Genomic DNA, 21,622 nt, shown 5'->3' with positions numbered 1-21,622 from the left:
ACAAGAGGAAGCTAGAGGTACTTTGAATAGCTCGAGAATATGATGAAACAAAAGCATGTGTACACATGACGCGTGTACAAACCGCAAAGTCAGAATGGTATTGCCCAAGAGTGAGGTATCCTTGACTGCCTGCCCTTAAACTTCCCTTCATCCTAACGGGAAATATTTAAATGGCCAAGATGCTGTGGCCTACAATTTTCAGTTGTTGCAATACTGACTTCTTCTCAATAGGGAACGTGAAGATACGTCACGCTAAAGATCCTAAAGATTCACAGCACTAGGCCCCATCCTTCATACAGGCACACACAGCCCCTTGTTACTCAGTGGTCAATCAACCACCTCAGGGGGCCTGGTGCCTCGGGGCGGCTGATTGGTGGGACAGGTAACAGGTGGGCAGCCCCCCCCCCCCCCCCCCCCCCCCCCATTGGCGCTAGCCGGGGTGCTGATCCAACAGCTGGGGGGGGGTGCAGGGTGTGTTGCAGGTCCCTGGGCATCAACGGCTCATCAATGGCCTCAAAAGGACCGCACACTAACCGCCAGCCCCTTCTCTCTTCTCTATGCCCACTCAGGATGACCTTGGGGTATTGCTATTCCGTTGTTATTTGTAGTATTTCTCATCTGGGATCAATAATATATCAATGTTTTTGAGAGCAGAGCCTTTGTCTGATATAGAATGGCCGTATATAGAGGCTCTAGCAAAGCTTGAAAAATAATATGTTTGCTGGGGAGTTCATTTTAACAGAGCCACAGCATCCTCTATAGGACAACAGGAATATTCGAATGTATATTTCATATGGGAAAGGAGATATAGGCAAATTTCTGCCCTAAAAAAAAGCTATGTTTATCTAGAGAGGAAAAAAAGTGACTTCAATTCTGAATGTCGATTTTAATAGTTCCTTTTTTCTTTTATGTACAAAATATAATAATTATAAACCAATAAACAACAGAGGTACAATATATAAATTGCTTAAAAAGACAAAAAGGCAGTGTACTGTGGTGATACCGTTCCCCCTTTTCTGTTTTCACTATCAGAATCTTCCGCCAGTTAACAATGCAAACACAAAGACAAATGTTGACCTCTCACTGGGTTGGACCAAAAAGCAAACGGCAGCCATGTTTGTTTGTTTGTTGTTTGTGTGAACCCAGAATAAGGAAATAAATAGAAAGGGCTATGGAGGCTTGATGCCACTGAATTTGTGTCTTTAACAACAATTTGAAAAACAATAATTCCTTTTGGTTTGTAGTAGAGGCTAGAACATGTGTTTGTTTTTTACATGTGATAATCTTGCCATTCGTTCAGTCTAGCCTGGTCCACGAATCTAAACCTCCAGGAAGCGATATGCACTTATTTTGTCATGATGTTCCCGTCTGCTTTTTATTCCTGATTGTAAAGTGTATTATTTTTCAACCGGGGGACAGTAAAACAGATTATCAGCTGTTCAGCCAATGAGATTTTAACAAGTGGCTGTAGACACTTGTTGAACGGAGTAATTTTTGGGCCGGTTGCGAGATTAATTGTTAGATTCGTCCAATAGGAATCCAATATGACTTCATATCCAGCGTGACCATACAGAGCAAAGTAACCAATGCATTGCTAACAAGTGCATGGACTGGCTATTGTTGAGATAAAATAAGCTCTTTTTAAATGTTAATTAATCGTTGCCCTAAACGCAATGTCACAAGAATAAACGGAGCAAAGGGTTCATTTAAAAACGTTGGTATAGCCAAGTACCAGCAACGTTGTGTCAAGGACACTAGACTGCTTGATAAAAAAAAAAGGAAGATAAAAAAGGAGTAAAAAGCAGTAAAGAAAGGAAAGCAATTGATCTAAACTGGGTAAGAGGCCACTTTCGGTGATGCTTCATCGACTTCATAACTTTAGCTTCACTATACATTCACACAGGCATCAACCTGTCGTCCAATTGGCTTATTGAATTTTGAAGAGGTTGAGTATAAACACATAGTACCCGACTGATCACTTAGGCGATAAGAATTTAAATTTTTGTACTTAGCGTATAATCATATATATTTATATAAAAAAAGTTGTGGTCAACATTTGCTATGATGTTCTAACCAGTTGGTGGACGGTGATCAACTTTGTTCATTATGCTTGCCGACAGTGAGTACACACTATTCTGTTCACCATCCCAGTACCTGCAGTCAAAACGTCCAGCCAGTGAAGAGCAGTAAACTAATGTAGTCTCCAATAGCAGCCCAAAGTTACTGATTGACAGGTCCGTCCACTAATGGGTGGACGGGGGAAGGCTGGTCAATGTGCTTCTGTTCTTAGTTCAGTTCATAGGGAGCAAGAATTACCTCCCAGGACTCGGGGAGTGGGACACTCTTTCACCCCAGACATCGGACAGTTCAGAGTGGACAATGCCCCTCCTGTCTTGAACAAAATATACAAAAGAAAATTTAAGAAAAAACTCAAGATCAGTTCTCCATACAACCTCAGGAAGAAGTTCTCCGTCTGCCCTTGGTTTGACTGGGATCCATTTCCGCCCCTTCACTGGACGATTCACAGGCCTATGAAACTGCTGGAGGTCCTACAGTCTGTGGTGAAGGGTGGTGCTGTGGCCGGTGCAGGTGGGTCTGCATGGAGCTGGCCTAAGTCCCTGCCTGCAGCCCCTGGATCGGGCCATTATCACGGTCTGTGTGGGGGGGGGGGGGGGGGGGGGGAGGGGATGCCCTCTGGACTGGGACGACCCAGAAGCTCAGTGCTCTTTGGAAAGGGGGGTACAGTGGAACGCTTGGGGTGTTGGTAGGTTGGGGTGTCGAACACAGCCGCCGCCTGGGCCAGAACCCATGGGGTGATCCGTGGATGGAAGAGGAGAGTAGGGGGGAGAAGGGATGGCTGAGGAGATTCCGAGGACGGCCGTCCATCACAAGGAGCCCCGACTCACCGCCTGGCAACGAGACACAAAGACACAGTCTGTAAAACAATCTCTGCACCTTGGCGGGGTATGTTTACAGAAAGAAATACAATCCAGACATCTGGATTAAAAAAATGAAGATCAACATTAGCTGCCAGAGTGCACATTTTAAGAAGTGCAACAGACACCAATACTATAAAATAAATTCTTTCGAGGATCGTTTTGGGCAAAGCTGCTTGTTGGCATTTGAATAAGTATGCTACACTAAGCTTGTTTCCAAGTCAAACTGAAAAAAAAAACTATAAAAAACGCTTATGTAATTGCAAACGGTTGTAAAGGGATTTACACAGAAAACGAGTTTGTTGGGACTTTCAGTGTGATTCAGGCCCTAAAAAAGATATTGAGAAGCAGCAAGATGATTCTTCTACCAACCCCCATTGAGGCTTAATAGGAACCATTAACACTTCTCCAAGCACTTAGTGTTGAACTCTCAGTAGCTTTGGTGAGATGCAGAACCAGAACTTCAGTTCATAAGGAGAATTATGGATCGGAGGTTGAATATCTGATGACTTATGGGTAATGTACATCTCCACATTTCCATCAGCTTAATTGGCCTGTGTCCTTGCACTGGAAATTCCAGGTATGTTTGTTAATTGCCTCTGAATAATTAAGCAGGGGCATTTATCCAATGTGCCGGATCTTAATAATCATTAATGCAGGTAGGGGTGAGGTACTTTGCATTGTGGTACTACTACACTATTATGATTGTTACATTACAATGTAAATCATGGGACTGGCTTTAAGGCTGATGATAGGAAACTGTTGTGGCTTTAATTGCAGAGATATTTATCTTAATTCTTCTTCATAAAATATAAGGAATCTGTTCTTTATATTACTCTTGCACATGTTAATCTGTGAATACAAACAATGTCATTTTTATTTTTGTTTTGTTGTAACTTTGTCTTTTTTAAATGTAAGTATTTTTTGTTTGATTGTCGGCTGCCGTGACAACAAAACATCCCCATGGGAAGAATAAAGTGAGAATCGCTCCGTCTACAAGGGGGCTCATGGTGATCTCCATTTTGTTTCCCTCCCCTTCCTCAGCCGTGTGGGTTACCTGCGCCTGCGTTCTGGGGCCGAGCTCACGACTTTAACAGAAAGCGAGGAGTTCTTCTGCGCCTCGGGCGACCCTCCTCCTCTACAGCCACACATGAACACACGCGCACACACACACACACACACACACAAAATGGGAACATTTAGAATGCTTTAAAATCATTATAAAATGAGGCAAAAACCAAAAGACTTCCAAACACATGTACTCTGACAGGGAACCTCCACATACACCCATGGATTCTGGAGTGGGCATGGCCAGCGTTTCACAGAGTGTAAGGACTTGTATGGAGATGATGTGGTTGTGAAATGCTATGCAAACATATTCAGGTCAGGAGAGAGATCACCCTGATGGCGCCTGAACACAGGAGGCAACGCCACTTTTTGACTAGCTAATGCAGTGGCGGTCACCTCAACCCACGAAATTAAGCTAAAACTAATCTCGGAATATTTTTTTTCTTTTTTTTCCAAAGACGAAACTGAAATGAAACATTCCTAAAGTGCACCAGGATAAGGGTCACCCGGTCATTGTGATTTGGCGGTTGTAGAGATAAGAGGTTAAGTTGACACTCCTTTGGATTATTGGAGTAAGGTTGACACTTTAGTTCATATCTAATTAATACACATTAATAGTGTACAAGTAAACCCACGTCAGTGCTTCATGAGAAACCAAACTCTAAGCTGTGGCTCATCTCAGGAAACACGTTGCTAAACTGTTACTCTACTTGTTGCAGTTGTTATTGTTGTTGTTAGTGGTGGGAATACGTTATCTCCTCCATTGAACGGTGCTAAGGTCAAGTGGTCGGGTGCATCACAGAAATGGGGTTTGCAGCTCAGTGCTCTGCCTTGTCCATTCGAGATGCTTGTGCAAAAAAGTCTGCCAAGTTGAGTCTGGCATGAATTACAGTGACACAACTGAAAGCTAAAAATACACCATTGGTTGGAGTAAAATTAAGAAATAGCTTGATTTTATAATTAACCATAAAGGAACACTATACAAACATAATCTATTGATTGAACAGCTCCTACATTTTCTGCTCACACACATATGCATGAATCAATAAATGATAAAGGTCAAAGTAATATATTATAGTCAATACAGGACATAGTGCCTAAAGCCTTGCCTGTAACACCTATAAAGACCCACTGGGCCATTCCTACCAAAAAAATACATTTGTTTTCCCCAACCTATTACCAAGAATTCTGGTATACATTACATATCTGCATTGGCATCAAAGCATTTATCCAATCACGTTTCTCAAGGCGCAGCTCTACCATAAGCACTTTCCAACTTTTTGAAAACCCATGTCACGCCCCGGCCTCCGGTTTTATGCGGACGCTTCTTGAAAGACGTTCTAAAAATGCCGTCTGACTTCCGTTTGTTAGAGCCTCTAAGTGCAATGGAAAACACTTAAATGCTGCAATACTGCAATCAATCTTTCTAAACACCATGTCACACTTTACATCTGAAACACATTAGGGTTCGTCCTTGGCTGATCCCCCTCAAACTCTTTACTTGTGCTGAAGAGGGGCTGAGGACCCTACCTGGTTTGTCGGGGCGTTGTGCCGTCGACGGGGCGAGGTTCATCCTCTGTGCTCTGAGGGGTTTGTGGGAGGAAGCTTTGGCGTTACCGTGGCTCTCTAGCGGCCTGAGGTCCTCGTACTGATCCGCATCCTCCCTGTGAGAACGACATGGGGTGGGGAGCAGGACCAGCTTGTAACATTACTTTATAGATAACAATTTGAAAGCGATTTACAGGCATACTCGGAGGGCAGATGGAGGACAAAAATTGAATTAACGGAACAAAAGTTGCCGTTAATTAAAAAAAAGAGCAGTGCGTTATAGATAATCATAAAGAAAAGGTATTCTTTAATCATAGTTATGAAAGTCAAGTGCATAATAGTTAGGCACTTGAGTAGAAAACGAGGCACACTAACCGCAACACAAGTGCTACAAATGAGGAAGTTGGTTTACGAGGCCGACCAATAAATTAAAAAACTCTGGTCGTTACGTCCTACAGTTCATCGTTATATTATGAACAAACTAATTGACCTAGAGGATCAATTTGGTCTGGGTTGAAGCTTGGTCATTCATCAACTTGCAAAAATCCCCTCAAAGAAAACACAAAACCAAAAAAGTTATGGATTTGTTTCAGCAAAACTATGGTAGTTAAAAGCGTCAAGTAGGCCAATATATTAGTCAACCAGACAGGAAAACCAAAATAAATTTAGAAACAGAAGAACAGTTATTCCACCGTCTAACCACCAGACCTCAGCAGAAAACAGTTCTCTAAACCAGCAGTAATGGCTGCTCCGATCATAAAAACCACCCTGACGTCAGATACTCAGAATGGGAGTGACTGGTCGTCATTTGATATGACTATAGACTGACGACTCAAAGACCAATCTGGTCTCAGATGTGTAGAATTTGCTGAATTAAAATGCACAATATAGTTTATAATCCCCAATATAAGAGGACAGTGATATCTACACTGTTTCAAGACAAATTCTCAGAAGAAGTCCAGACTGATTGTTCAGACTGATGTGTCCCGTCATAAAAAATGCTGGTGACTTATAAAAAGGTAAAAAAATGTTAAGTGTAATTGATTCACTATTGGTTTCTGATGAATTCACTCCACTGAGTGTACTATATACACTGTGTTTCATAAAATAAAAAAGGTGTCCTTCTGGTCGAATAGCAAAAATTGAAATTACCAACGTTGATGCCTTTTTTTTTCCCATTGCATGTTTCCTAGACGGGGTCGTTGAAGTGAACCCAGATTCTGTCGGTCTGGTGTGCAGCGTGACTCACATGTTCCCGGACTGCAGGGTGAACTTCCTGCGGCCCATCTTGGGGGCCGGTTGTGTGAAGCACTCGTGGCGTTCAGACTTCTTCCACAGGTAGTAGTACTGCACACACTCCCCCACCGAGCGTGTCCGTACCTGCGGCAGAAGAAAGGAACAAAAAAAACGAGAATTCAGCCACCAAACCAGTCTCTAATGAAGTTTATGGTAAGGTGGTGACATTTTTACATTTAGGGCCTTTAGCAGATGCATTTATCCAAAGCGACTTACAATAAGCACACATTTTTCAGAAGAAAGTAAAACAATATATCGCTGGTGCTACAGTAAAGGATGTTCATAGAACAAAGTGTCAAGCACTTACAATTATTAGGCTAACCCATTCCTCGTATACAAAAAAGACAGCTAGGATAAGATAATACACAATGCTAAGTACTATTTTTAAGTGCAAGGACGTACAACATACAATAAATGCGTACATTAGGTGCCATACATGATGACATACTAGCACCACAGGTCAGATTCCAGACACAACATCCACCTCGTAGGTTCTGAACACAGTCTCAGAAACAAAAACGTTGAGTTCTCGGGGCATATGTTCCACCATGGGTTAATGTTTGCGTATTTTAGATTGGTGCAGCCTCCAGCCCATATTCTAGTTCACCAAACTGCTGAACAGGACAGGAGATTAAAATCAACCTGGTCTCACAGGAATCCGTGAAATGACTACGGACGAATAACTCGAAATCCGTGGACACATCACGGAAACACGCCGATTTCCGTGATGTGGCCACGGAATTCGCTCCAATGCAAGTTAATGACGCTGATGTTCCGTGGCTCACACACGGATCCCCGTTTCAACGAGTGAGTCGACCACGGGGGCTTAACTCAAAACCCGGGGTGGTCTCACTGAAACACTTAAATTGTCCTTGTTGTGTCCACGGAAGTTGCTCCAATGCAAGTAAATGACAATGATATTCCGTGGCACACACACAGATTCCCGTTTCAATCTGTGTGTGTGCTCCCGTTTCAATCTGTGTGTGTGCCACATTTGACCACAGCGGGGGCTTAACTCAAAATCCGTGGTGGTCTGACGGAATCACTTCAATTGTCTCTGATGTGGCCACGGAATTTGCTCCAATGCAAGTAAATGACACTGTTATTCCGTGGCTCACACACGGATATCAGCGTGTTTCCGTGATGTGGCCACGGATTTCCGAGTTAAGCGTCCGACCGTAGTCATTTCACGGATTCCTGTGAGACCATGTTGATTAAAATAGACACACAGGGCATCCTTGCTCTGCCATTCAGCACGCAGGCGAGCTAACGCATGTTAACCCTGGCCTCCAGAACACGAGGGGGCTCACCTTATTGGCCTGTATGAGGTTGAAGTTCTTCCCGTAGGCCCGGTAGCCCTGCTGGAAACCCAGACCCTCCTCCTCACTCCAGGAGCACAGCTCATCTGCACACACACACACACACACACACACACACACACACACACACACACACACACACACACACACACACACACACACACACACACACACACACACACACACACACACACACACACACACACACACACACACACACTTCAGTTTTTCTGATTTTAAATATTTAGTAGTTAATAGTTTCAATACATTTGCAGCTTTAAAAAGTTGAATTCAAATTGAAACATTTCCTAGCCACGGATATGTAAATGTGCATTTCAATTTATTATTAATTATTAATTATTATTAATCAACCTTAATTTATTAAAGTTGTCGTCTCCTGAGATGGTAGCAGCCGTGTCAATCGGTTTTCAATCCGGGGTTAACGTTTGCTTTTGTCTTGTTGTACAAATGGTTATTTTGATATAAACAGAAACAGAAATACACTTGCCATTGAACACTTTCACATTAAAATGTAATCTTCTTAGGGCTTCTTCTGCATTGAAGTTGCATTTCACCAGTTCATAGAGGGCCTGAATGTGAACAGTTAAAATAAATTACAACATATCTTTTCAAAATGACATTTCAAGGCGATGAGTATAAAACTACATGTGTAACATATAATAATGAAAATTATTATTAATGCCATATATTTTTTAACCCATATTCAACGAAGTACGCAAACCTTAAAAATGTAGATAAAGAAGAAACCCTAAAATCAAAAGAGCAACATTCCCATGGTCAGCCTAGCTGCTTTACCTCCTTGGCTACTGTTGCCCGGGGCTACACACTACTCCTTTACATTCACTAAATACTCCTTCGGGAGTGGTCCCTAAGTAGAACAACTAGCTTGCAGTATGCAGTAAGCCAGGGCTTCCCTAGCCCCTAATTCACGCCAAAACCGTCACTTAAGCACATAGTAAGCGTCAAACGCTTCTTATGGACTTCTATAACGTCTAGATTCAGACTGTCGTGAAAAAGTGTCTTCCAAGCGCAGTTAATGAAAAACATTTCTGTTTTAAAATGTGTATTTATGATAATAAATAATCATGAACAAATATTGATTTTATGATTGTTATTGTCTCATCCCATGGGGCAGTGCTCTGAATGAAACAACTTAAGTAGGCTGCAGTTCACTTACCGGCCAAAGGGGCCAGTAATGAGAACGATTCTCCGACCGATGCATAACATCTTAAACCGAGGAAAGTAGACTCACTCTGTTTTAAAGAGGTATAGAGGGTACCTATAATAGACTTTACCGTTAAAAACAAGTGCAAAGACACAACACTGACGCTCCGCTTAAGTGAACATTTTGTGTGCATTCGGGTAAACGCACTGTGTATAATCGGTGAAACATAATACACATCTGACCTTTTACAGTTTACGGTCATCCCATGACCTACCGCATCCCGAGGTGCGACCCGTTTATGTGCCGCGACCTACAGCTTGTGAACCCTTGCGTGTCACGCTACCTGCTCGTTGTCGCGGAGGGTGTCCCGGTGTGCATTAGTGTAGGGCGCCACCTCCTGGGCGCTGGGGGCCTGGGCGCTGAGCAGGAATCCCTCCACCTCCTGTGGGGGCAGCACCCCGGGGCTCCACAGCAGCTGGTCGTCACCGTCGTAGGCTGAAGACGGAGGGAGGGGGAGGGGAGAGGAGGAGAGGAAGAAGGGAGGATAAGGGTTAGGGTTGGATCATGGTACAAATAAGGAGATAAGGCAAGGCAAGGCAAGGCAAGGCAAGGCAAGGCAACTTTATTTATGTAGCACTTTTCATACACAAGGCAGACTCAAAGTGCTTCACATATAAACATTGTCGTACAATAAAATAAAATAAGAATGTATGTTGTAGGGATGGGAGAAAGTGTATGAAAATAAAAAGGAGGGGCCAATAGAGTGAGACATAATTATATTAAAAAGGGACGAAAAAATAAGGTGCAAAGATTCATCTTAGGTGGGATTGAAAAAAATACCAGTAAAACCCATTGGTGGTCTACGCAGGAACGAGCTCTTTCTGTTATCTCGGCTGAGCCACTGCATGAGCAGCATGGTGAATGGGACGAGGGGAGGAGCCGTGTGGGGACTAGGTGTGAGTGGTGGGGGCTTACCTCGGCCCTGGGAGCCGTACGGGCTGAGCGGAGGGATCTGGGCCTGGTACATAGAGCCCACCATGATATCCTGGCAAGACAGAGTTGGTACGACAGTCATGAGCAAACCACAGAGGACAATGTGATTTGATGGATTTATTCATGATTATATAACCATGCATGCCATTTGGCTTTTTATTCAAAGCATCTTACGACACCCCAAGTGAGGGGGGGGGTCACATTAGGAATTGAACTGCTAACCCTGGCAGTGTTAATGCCATTCAGTGGGGTTTAGAGAGATTATTAAACGTGGGAGCTCCAGCGGTTTACCTTGCGTTCTCCATTGGAGGGAACGGAAGCACCGTCTGAGTCTTCTTCTGAAGAGCCAGCGTCGGCCTGTTTGTCTCCACCTGAGAGACAGCATGTTGTTCACTCCGTTAACACCCAGACATCCCAGGGACAGCCATGATGTCATTTTTCGTACTTAAAAATGCACAAATCAAGATGGGTATGTCAAGGCCAGTGACAGGTCTTAGAATGAAAAATACAGAGCAGGAATTTCTCCGGGCTGTATTTTTCCGCTGGGCCTCGAATAGGACCAATACCATTTCGGATTAGAAAATTGTACAGCGTTATTTCGCTTCCGTTCTGAAACTGACATGTTGCTTGGCTTTATACAGGAATGCTGTGCTTGCTTATTTTATAACGTTAACAAATGCAAATGTTGTTTGGCCTTAAAGGGAAATTCCACAACAAGGAAACAGACAGTCCACATTCCATCGACTTCTCTATGCAGCTGGCCGAGTTAAAGCACTCTCCTTGCTACACATGGTGCATTTGATTCAAGCAGCTTTTGCACCCCTAGGATGAAAGAAGGTGACCTATATCAGCACATGATCTGGTATAAGAAAGAGGTCTTCATCATCGGATTTACACTGATTTAGATATAGATATCTATATAGATAATATTGGTAAACACACAGACAAAGAAAAAGAAGAACGCCGAAACATTCCTCATAACAAAGCCTATTACTTTTTTTTTTATTAAATATGCATCCAAAAAGCCAGAGAAGGTGCCTGTAGCGAAGTTATACGACAGGATAGGGAAAGAGAAAGAGAGAGAGCAAGAGAGCTTGCGAGAGCGAGAGGATGTGACAATAACAAAAAACAGTAGTGTGAAAGTGAAAGAGAAAGTGTGCGCGTTACCTCGCAGTCGTCTCAGCAGATCAGAAGGGTTGGAAGTATAGGAGGAGGGCGCAAGGTCTTCATCGGCCGACGGATCCTCTTCCTCGTCTCCTACAAACATGTCCTCGGTCACCTGAACCTGGGCCGGAAACAACAGTCAAAGCCGTCCTGTTGGTAAAATTTATAAAAGAGTGCAAGAGCAAGCAAACCCAATTTTTTTTCTTTTCATCATGGTAATGGGTTTTATAGGATCGTCAACATAGTACCATGTCATTTCGTCACTGTTACTGATATAAGACCCCGATAAAAAAGGGGGCATTTCCTATGTTTTCGCAATTCTCCCCAACACCCTATGTAAACCTTCAACTCTGCTCCAAACGCAGATAGCGTTCTCTTCGTGACTTCTGAGGGCCTTTTCCGAGGCACTCAAACGTCACGACCAAGCAGCAACGTCGGAGCGGCGAAGTGTGAGTGGATGGTGAGGTTGCGTCTGAGCGGCAGTTTATTTAATGTAAACGTCCTACATCAAGAATAACGCTGGAATCACTAACATGCTATCCATTGGAGATCACAAGAACACTTTACGTTAATAAATTGCAGCCCCTGATGAAGGTAGAGGGATTTCCCCCTTTACAAGCCACATTGAAAGCTTGGCAAGACTGTAATAGATATCAGAGTACAGAGGGTCATACTGTATAAGCAAAAACTCTCCTATAGCATTTAACCCCGATTTTCTAGCTCTCTCTCAAACAGACTTTCGAAATTGGTCACTTCATGGTCTGAAACTTTTTCGGACATGTTTGATGAAGATTCTAATTCCGTTAAATCCTTTACTGCTATTTGTGCAGAATATAAAATCCCCAGAACTGCAATACTTGCAGGTTCGTCATACTATTGTATCCTTATTTGAAAAGGGACAATTTAGACTCTATCCCACTGAGTTGGAACAATTTATTACCTCTTCTACTTCTGTTAAGGGGAAGATATCTCATTTGTATAGAATTCTGTCTGAAAGCTCTCAGAACTCATTTTCTCCTTTGAGAACAATTTGGGAACTATAGCTTAAAAGGAAGTTCAGCATAAAGATTAGTTAACTTTGTGCACGGAATTTATTTCACCCTGGACTAGAAACATTAAAGTGAAAGAAACTAATTATACATTTCTGTATAAATACTCCAGTGAAGCTCAATAACTTTGATGATACAAACTCTCCAATGTGTAGCAAATATGAAACTGAATTGGGACATTTATGCATCTATTTTGGTATTGTAAAGCCGTTTACTCCTTTTGGGAAAAGATTCATAAAGCAATTCCAGATATGTGTAATTGTACTTTTGAGCTATGTCCTATGCTATATTTGTTAAACTATGATGTGAAAAAAAAAGTTTCCCGATACAAAGAAATGTGCGTTTACAATGCTTTCCTATTTTGCAAAAATATGTATATTAGCTACATGGACTTCCCAGTCAGGACCCACTATGGGTCAATGGCTGGAGCAGATAATATATTTGTTGCCTATTGAAGAAATCACAAGTAAACGGCATTCAAGACTGCAGGAATTCATATCCACATGGTCCTTAGTACTGAATTATATAGCGATTATAAAAAATACAAACCAAAATTGAATAATGGATAACCCACAGACTAGGGCAGTGTAGGAATTATTATTTCATTTTTTTATGTAGTTATTTTTTATCTCTGTCCTGTGAACGCATTTAACTGTTGTGTCCCTACTGTTTGTGTGATGTCGTATGGATGTGGTTAGGAGTATGTATGTGATATGTGCTAAATTGTGAAAAAATAAATAAAATAAAAAATAACGCTAGGGTATGAGGAGCATTTCATATACAACATCGCTCCTACACACAAAGTTACTAAAAAAGTATCATAAAGTTGCCGTGGGTCGTAACCATTGGGATAACGCGCCCCGCTCTCTCCTAAAACCATCAACCCAAAACGCATTTTTCGAAAATCATAGTGTTCGAGCTGTAGCTCAAAGACTGGGTTCACTGGCTCTTTAAGCAAATATCATCAGCCTACGTGTAGCATGCATCTTTGGGCTCTACAGTGCGCCCATTTCACTCGCATTTGCAAGTGAATATTTCGGCGTGCGAACGAGAAAAATAAAACCGGAGCACGCGTGCGAGTGACTTCTCCTAAGTAACGCGTTAATACAGTAACCTAACTACTTTTTCATGTAAAAAGTAAAGTTACGCGCAACTACTGGAAATATGGTAACGAAACATAGTTCCTCTTCCAATTCCGCACAACGTTACTTTACCATGGACAGATTTGACAGCGATACTTCTCAGACATTATGCTATTGCGCAAGCGCGCAGTAGTCCCTTCACAAGCTCTCATTCAACACCGTACGAGACAGACGCTGGTAGCATGAAGTTGTCTCTGCATATCAGACATTGGTTCCGCAGGCGTTTTCCAAAGCCAGTCCTTACGACAAAATGCCAGCGGTGGAACGAGATAACAAACGCCATCACTGTTTACCTGTGTAAGGACATGGTTCCCTTTCAAAATGTCGATAGAAAGGGCTTTAAAGAAATGGTCAAAACACTTCATCCCAGGTAAGCGTTACCTGCCCGCACACACTTCAGCCAAATTGAGATGACAAAACTATACGGCAAGGTCTGCAAGCAAGTGGTGAAACAAATCCATACTATTAAAGGGATACTTCACCGGTGGAGATTTGAAGGTTGATAAAATAAAAAATCATTGAAAAAAAAATTGAAATCGGTTCATCCTAGCCTGAGAAAAGGCAGAAAGTGTCTATCTGCCTCAAAGGTAAAAAATCCTCCAACTACCACAGTGCATTGAGCTCACTGCACCGCCTTCCTGTTTCCGTTTGGAGGGGGAAGGACCCATGGTCCTAGCAAGAGTGTTAGCGTGAGGAAACTTTGTGTAAACATATCCCCGTGATACGTTGACTAGCATAGACTTCTGCCCTTGTTTTTTCAAACGCATCATTTGTATATTACTGTACAGCATAAAAGCATTTGCTAATTACAGTATCTCAGCATATCAAGTATTTGTACTCAACTTTTCTCCCCAATTGAAATAAGTGTTTGTCTTATACAGTAGGCCTACTTTAGTATGACGGCACTTGGGTTAGTAAACAAATCACAACAACCAACATGAATTTGAAGTTTTATTCATGAAAAAATATGAACTATTTACAAAAATAAAACGTGTAGTGTGCGTTTGCTAGAGTCAAAATAGTCACAGCTCATCTTGAGCATCTACTGTCTCCTGGTAGCCACGGTACTGCCCATCTTGTGATGGGTAATTAGCTGGGCTGGACAACACAGGAAGCCGATACTGTCTAAGAAAGAAAGAGAACAACATTAGCAAAGCAAGATCAATTATGCCTCGAGTAGCCTATTATTACACAGACTTCAAGCTAACGTAACGTAGCCTATGATCTGCCAATAAGATCGGCTACTTTCGGATAGCTACATTGTCAGGTTCCCTGGGACTCAAAACTATTGTAGCCAATGTGTTAGTAAAAAAACAAACACTTACTCTATGCTCAGACGTCTGTTGCTCCCGGCGGGCTTTGGCTGGCGTTTCCAGTACACATTCTGGGTCCGGAAATATGTATCCAATACCCAACTGTTCAGATGAGGCATAAAGCCTGGGGTGCGAAACTCCGGTGATCGACAACACACACGTCCTTGTCATCCTCCGATTCCATGATTTCTTCCAAAAGAAATTGGCACCGCTGGAATTCTCGGCAGCAGACAGACTCTTGTTCTGTGTCCATTGGCGCACAGTGTGAGCACAGGCACCGCCAATCCGCCCCCATCGAGCCATTGCAGGCTCCTCGTCTGCGGCAGGCAGGTTGTCTGCCTCGGTTATAGCGGCGGCAGCGTCAGCCGCCTCCTGTTCCTCCATAGCCCTCAGCTGCTCGTCACTATATTGTGGCTCATAAAGGTAGCCACGAACATCCGTTTCTACCATAACTTCTTCAAAATCCCAATCCTCCATATTGTGTGTCTGCGTATTCAGTATCTTCGGTCATGTTTTCTGCAGGTGAAGTCTAACTCACTGGCACTGATCTGCGATAGGTCTGTTGGCGCATTAGGTCCCACCCCCTATGGGCGGGTTTGAAAGGGTGGGACTAGTGCTTGTAGTCGCAATAGAAATCCCCCCTCTCGTATTTCCTTCTGGCAATGAAAACTTTTGCTTCATTGACAGAAAGAAGTGTAAGAGGTAAATACGTATTGCTCCCGTCTCGGGGGAAAATGAGATAGTGTTGCATGACCATTCAAAAGTATGACTGGGTTACTAACAATACAAAGCTTAATGCAAATGGGTGGAGTGTTCCTTTAAACATCAGTGTTTTTCAGAGATGTAACTTGAATATTTTTTTTAATGCAGTTTTGCTCCCTTACCAGTATTTTACCCCTTCAGAAGCAATAATATCGTAATTAGAAGAAACAATTAACATAGCTTGTCCTACCTTGATATACTGTACATTTTAGTCCATACCGTACAGCCCTAATTTGAAGGAACTATCTTATATTAAATTCGAGGGAAGCCAAGCTTTTTGGAGCAAAAACAACAGCTATTTGTTTGCGTGATTCAACTAACGTTAGCTACCGCTTTTTTGAATTGATATAATTTACAATAATATTGTATTTTTAGGATAGAGTCAACGTTAGTAAATTCTAACAACATAGGGCTATTTAGATAAATAACCTGGCAAGGGTGTTGTCCTAGGCTAATACACCAACAGCTAATGTGTGTATAATAAAGGGCTACATTTTCCAAGTCTATCATTTGAAATCTTTCCATTGTATTGTGTGTTACAACGTAATGAATATTCAAGCTAAATCCCGCCCAGGGTAGCTCAGAATTCGAGTAGCCGTATATCCGATCAGTCTTTGGGCCGATGATTCCCCCTCCCCCAATTGCAATTTCTGCATGCTAATAAATGTTCTAAACAAAAACCTATTGTGCCCCCATTTTTTTTTCCTTTGCTCCCACATTTTTTAACTTGGGGGCATACGCCTCAAGCTTCGTACATACTTGTCGAATAGCCGACATGGGTCACTACTCTCTACATTACCGGTGTAGCAAAAAGGGTACCGCCGTAGTTTACGTGCTCCAGATATGCAAGCCAGCCGACAGTGTAGGCAAGCAGAGGTAGGATTCAACCTTTACCTCTTCACTTATTAAAGACATGTCTCAAAACAAAACAATTGACTGCTAGTCGCTTGGTATGAAAGGATCTGCTAAGTGATTAAATGGCAAATAAAGTACTATCAATTAATCGTTCTTCGATCCATACGTCGGTCACGGTCTGTAGGACACTGAAGATGTACAACAAGCTATCTTGTGCTTTAAAGGGTAAAAAGTCGTTTTGCGTGTCGCTGTGGCCTACAGCGAAGGCCGAGGGTTGCTCTTCTCTTCGCCGGTTACCATCATGTGACGTTTGATTCATGTGTTTCCAAGGCCTTGATAGGACAAACGGTTACAGATAAATCTGGGAACACATACAGCGCAAGACACACCAGTGGAGATCGCCTGAAGGTACATGGCCCACAGAAGACACACTAACGTCTGTTATTTTGTTCCCCAGGCTGCCATTTAGAAAACAACTCAACTTCTAAAGGATGTTTTACTATTGATAGAGCCTTATCACAGCATTTTATGCCATTTTAGGGCTAACTAAAAAGGTTTTGAAGAGAGTAGGCAGGTATCACCAAGTTGGACTATTTTGCAGTGGTGGGATTTTGCAGCCGCTCCTTAACCACTTCTTAAAACCCCTCACATTCCTCCGCACACTCAAACTTCCAACATTGCCTCCGCAAGGTCTCCCCTCCAAGGCTAAAGATGCCTTGCTCAGGGGACTTCAGTCAGAAACGTGCTGAAGAACAGAGAACCAGGGAACCTCCCGGTTGCAGGTTTGTCACATGCTCTACCTTCTGAGCAAAAGCAGGAGACCCCCCCCCCCCCAAGCGTTGCTCACCTTGTCCAGTGTGATGTGGGGCAGGTGGCAGCCGTCCCTGCCTGGCTGTAGGAGCTGGCCCGGCACCTCGTAGCCGTACAGAGCCAGCAGCTCCTCCAGGGGAAGCTCGCTGGCCTTGAAGCACAAAGGAACACGGAGGAGGAACGGGTGGGCAGGATGGGAAGAGATAGAGGACAATTGATTTACCAAGAGCAAGGTTACTATGACCTCTGGTAACACAGTAGAGCTTTGCCAGCAGTTAAAGCACATTTATTCTAAGTAATAGAATAATTGTGAATAAAAGGTTATCCTTAAGTCAAAAAACTCCTGATATCTTTTAATTTCACATTTATTTTGACGGATTAGTCTCATTGAGGTTTAGCACTAAGTTTTACCAAAGAGACCTAGTTAAGAAAACGGGTCCATTTGAAATAGTAACTACTTAGTGTACAACTACATGAGTTTTAACGAGCGTATTAGTTTCCAACTTTTAACTTCCATGGATATAATGTGACGTTGCGATGAACCGTGGCTTCATTTGGTCTACTTCATACCATATCTAGAGTTTAACAACGTCAAGACAACTATATTGAGCACCAAGTTAAGAGCCAAGAGCCAGCCTACTGTTTGGGACGGAGCTGCCATCTTCATGGGGAGAGGACGTGGCTGGAGCAGTTGGCGGTTCTCCAAGTCCTCTACGGCAGTCTGTGTGGAGCCCTGCTGCTGTGACTGCTTCTTGTGGCCCTCATCGCTGGATCTCCACACCCTCGCTAGGCCATACGGACCACACTCAGGCCGTGAACCCATTTAACCTTCTACGGGCCACACACACACAAACACACAGTTGATATTTTGAAACATCCTACTTAGCATTTGGCCACTAATGATTCAAAACAAACAAAACAAGTGTGAAGTTAAAGAAGTATATTGCGGGGTAAACATGAGAAGTACAGCACACTTCAACAGGTGTACATGTATGTACGTGAACAGAAGAAGTGGGGTGGTTGATCTTTGCTCGTTTCATCATAGATCGGCTGACGTTTTCTGACTCACCTATCGACGAGGGCCACTCTTAGCCTAATCGGCAGGCATCGCAATGCGTTATTTTATGCGTTAAAAAGTAGGTTGAACTTAACTTTTAAAAGTTATAAAACTTGTACGGCAAGAAAAACGACAGACGAAAGCAAACATTGAAGACACAGGGGACATTATAGCTGGCTAGTTTTTTTTGCAAACGACCGAAGGAGACGTCTAGACTCACTGACGTCTACACACCCGAGAACCGACGCTTCAACCACTTTCCCAAAATACCCGATCGTTAGAATGACCATACCGATCAAAGCGTGCTTTAAAAACTAAAAGTTAAAAGCGTAAAAAGTTGAAAAGTCGTGTGTTTCTCGCCCACCCCCACGTCTCACCCCGCCCAGTGGCGCTTTCCTGTAACTCGGGTGCTGAACGCTCCTTCCTCTCTCTCTGACTCACTACAAGTGGCTGGAGTAGGAAATAGTCTTTTCGTGCACATCCGAACAGGCCGGCAGAATAGTTTGGTCGGCTAAAAAGTCTGACATCGTTCTTAAAACTTCAACCAGCCGCTTTGATACCACAGAGCACGTCAGAAATAGTTCAGCGCCACTTTATATCCATCAGCCTTTACTGTTTTAACGCCCAGGCGAAGGGGAATGAGTGTTTAAAGCGACGAACGCGGAGTGCGGCGGTACGATACACAGAGAGAGCGAGAGAGAGCTTCTCCCCTATTTATACTTCCCCGCTCGCTCTCACACAAAGTTGACCGGCGGAGAGACGGTTCGACCCGCGAGGCAGGATCGATGTTGACGTCGCGATTCGTGATAAAAAACGGCTCGCTTTCTTTCTCGTTCGCTCATTGCATTCCTCATTTTGCTCACTTACTTACCTCCGCCATTCCTTTTCTGCGCAGGCTTGCAGTATTGCCCGGATGTTGTAGATCTGCTCTCTGTACAGCTCGGGGTTATTGCAGTAACGTTCGAGCCCTGCAACTGCAATTGTTTTTCTCTGTACCACAAACTACAGCAACGCACAACGTAGGCAAAAAAACCACACATGCAAAAAATACATAAGGGTTTTATCTCGATACTTTTGATTCACCCCACGTGATGCGTGTCAACGGCGTGTGACGACCATGACCCACTGCCCAACTTTATTTCTAAAGTTTTCCTGTGCCTGTACATTTTTGTGACATAGCTACTATACTAGTCGATGATATGATACAATTAAATAATGGTGCATACCGCATCGTTTATTATTATTGCGGGTAGGATGCAGTACAATAAATAAAAGGCTGAATAATGAAAGAAACATGATAAGATTCTAAATGAATGAATTTGAAATAAGGCTGAAAGAGTGTTTGTATTTTCTCAATATCTCGTGACAACAATATTTTAAGAAGACAGTGATTGAGAGAAACAGTTTGTTGTCACTATCAAGAGATCACGTGATATTTTCCAATACACGAGGGGAACTATACAGTGATACAGTGTCTTCCATGGAATGATGGTCGATGTGACGTATAGGCCTATAGATCATGGCTCCTATGTAAACTTTGGGCGGGGACAAGTCCTGGCCAAAACAGATAAAGAAGCCTAGCAGTGCAGCATAAATGGTCGTTATCTATTTCACGAGACCACCAAAAAAATAAATTTGTAAAAATGAACGTTATATTATGTATTATGTAGGCTTGTTTGTATGTGAGTGGTTTAAAATTCGGTTGCATACATAGCATAAAACACAAATAAAGGTTCTCCATCATGTAATAATGTGTAGTGTATCGAAACCAAAACAGTGTGTGGTTTTGATATTTCTGCATTACAATGTATAAACATTCTTTGGAACTATTTCTAGATAAAGTGATAGGGCTGAATTAGCGCCACAAAGATGGGTGATAGGCCCTAATCCCTGGTCCAATTCAACAATATAAACCAAGCCCAGAACAACAGCTGTTAATAATTATCCCTTAAGGACAATTAAGACTCCCAACCACAAAGTGCCGTAAAATTTTAATTGTGCTGACCTAGAAAGCATGGAAGGAGCTGCTGCCCATAGAGTATATTACACACATGGTATTCCATTGGTATACCAAAATGTATACAAATGTTGAGAAATAAAATAACCTCACTCACACACACACACACACGCACGCACGCACGCACGCACGCACGCACGCACACTCAAACCCAAAAAAATGGGAGCAAAGATAAACATGAATTTAAGTGATGGATTCCTTTATTCATCCTGATTAGCCAGTAAGTACATTGCTCTACAAAATTCACTTTAAAAATTCCAATGGGAAGCAATTCAGCAGTACAGACAAACCACAAAGCACCTCCATAGAGGCCTCCACTAGGCCTTGGTCTGACACGGTCCTTCTTGGGTCACTCTGCGCGGGTGCAGAGAGATGATTGCCTCATTGGTACTCCACCAGGGCCGGGGTATCCCTATAGAGTCTCAATGGAGCCGGCATGGGATGGGCGTCACAAGCTGCGGTCTGAGTCCTCTGCTCATGAAGGGCTTCTTTGATTTGTGGAGTACTTCAGGGTTGTTCTGTGTTCACTCACTTCAAAGGGGGGCACGGAGACATCCATACACCACAGACGAATTAATTCGACACAACAATGGGGCAGGTTTATATGGGTGAGGAAGAACCAAACCTTCCTTCCACTTTAATCACTGTTGAGTCAATTAGGGAGTGCAGTTTATTGCCCCCAACCCTGCCCCCAGTGAATGGTGTTTATTGAGTGTCCTGGGAGCCCCTAACTAAGCTCCTTATATTTGTATGGAAGTCAATTAGATATTATTTATTTGAAATCTAAAAGGAACACCAATTAGAAGCATGTAATGCTGTTCATATTTGCCTATTTTTTCTTTCTGGATAAGGACAGTTCGGCAGAATTCCAATTACGAAAATTTAGAACTAATGGGACAGACTCAAATAGTCAAAAAGATATATACTTGATTAATCTGTGTGTGTGTGTGTGTGTGTGTGTGTGTGTGTGTGTGTGTGTGTGTGTGTGTGTGTGTGTGCGCGTGCGTGCGTGCGTGCGTGCGTGCGTGCGTGCGTGCGTGTGTGTGTGTGTGTGTGTGTGTGTGTGTGTGTGTATGTGTGTGTGCGCGCGTGTGTTTTATTCTGACG

The 21,622-nt window shown here is 42.9% G+C and overlaps 1 protein-coding gene across 1 annotated transcript; it reads right to left on the bottom strand.

Annotated features, from left to right (window-relative positions):
- Positions 1-866: 866 nt before the first annotated feature.
- mier2 (mesoderm induction early response 1, family member 2) lies at positions 867-19,474 on the bottom strand. The gene is made up of 13 exons (XM_030373062.1): positions 19,370-19,474; positions 18,082-18,272; positions 17,479-17,592; positions 11,514-11,631; positions 10,638-10,717; positions 10,329-10,398; positions 9,697-9,848; positions 8,676-8,757; positions 8,159-8,253; positions 6,802-6,932; positions 5,535-5,668; positions 3,994-4,074; positions 867-2,909 (listed from the first exon to the last, which is right to left on the bottom strand). Exons 2-12 carry the CDS (start codon positions 18,262-18,264, stop codon positions 4,019-4,021), a joined length of 1,215 nt encoding a protein of 404 aa, XP_030228922.1. The 5' UTR covers positions 18,265-18,272; positions 19,370-19,474; the 3' UTR covers positions 867-2,909; positions 3,994-4,018.
- Between the last annotated feature and the right edge of the window lie 2,148 nt (positions 19,475-21,622).

This window comes from Gadus morhua, chromosome 12 (genome assembly GCF_902167405.1).
Source record: "Gadus morhua chromosome 12, gadMor3.0, whole genome shotgun sequence".
Classification (NCBI taxonomy): Eukaryota; Metazoa; Chordata; class Actinopteri; order Gadiformes; family Gadidae; genus Gadus; species Gadus morhua.
This window is presented reverse-complemented; position numbering and strand designations above follow the sequence as displayed.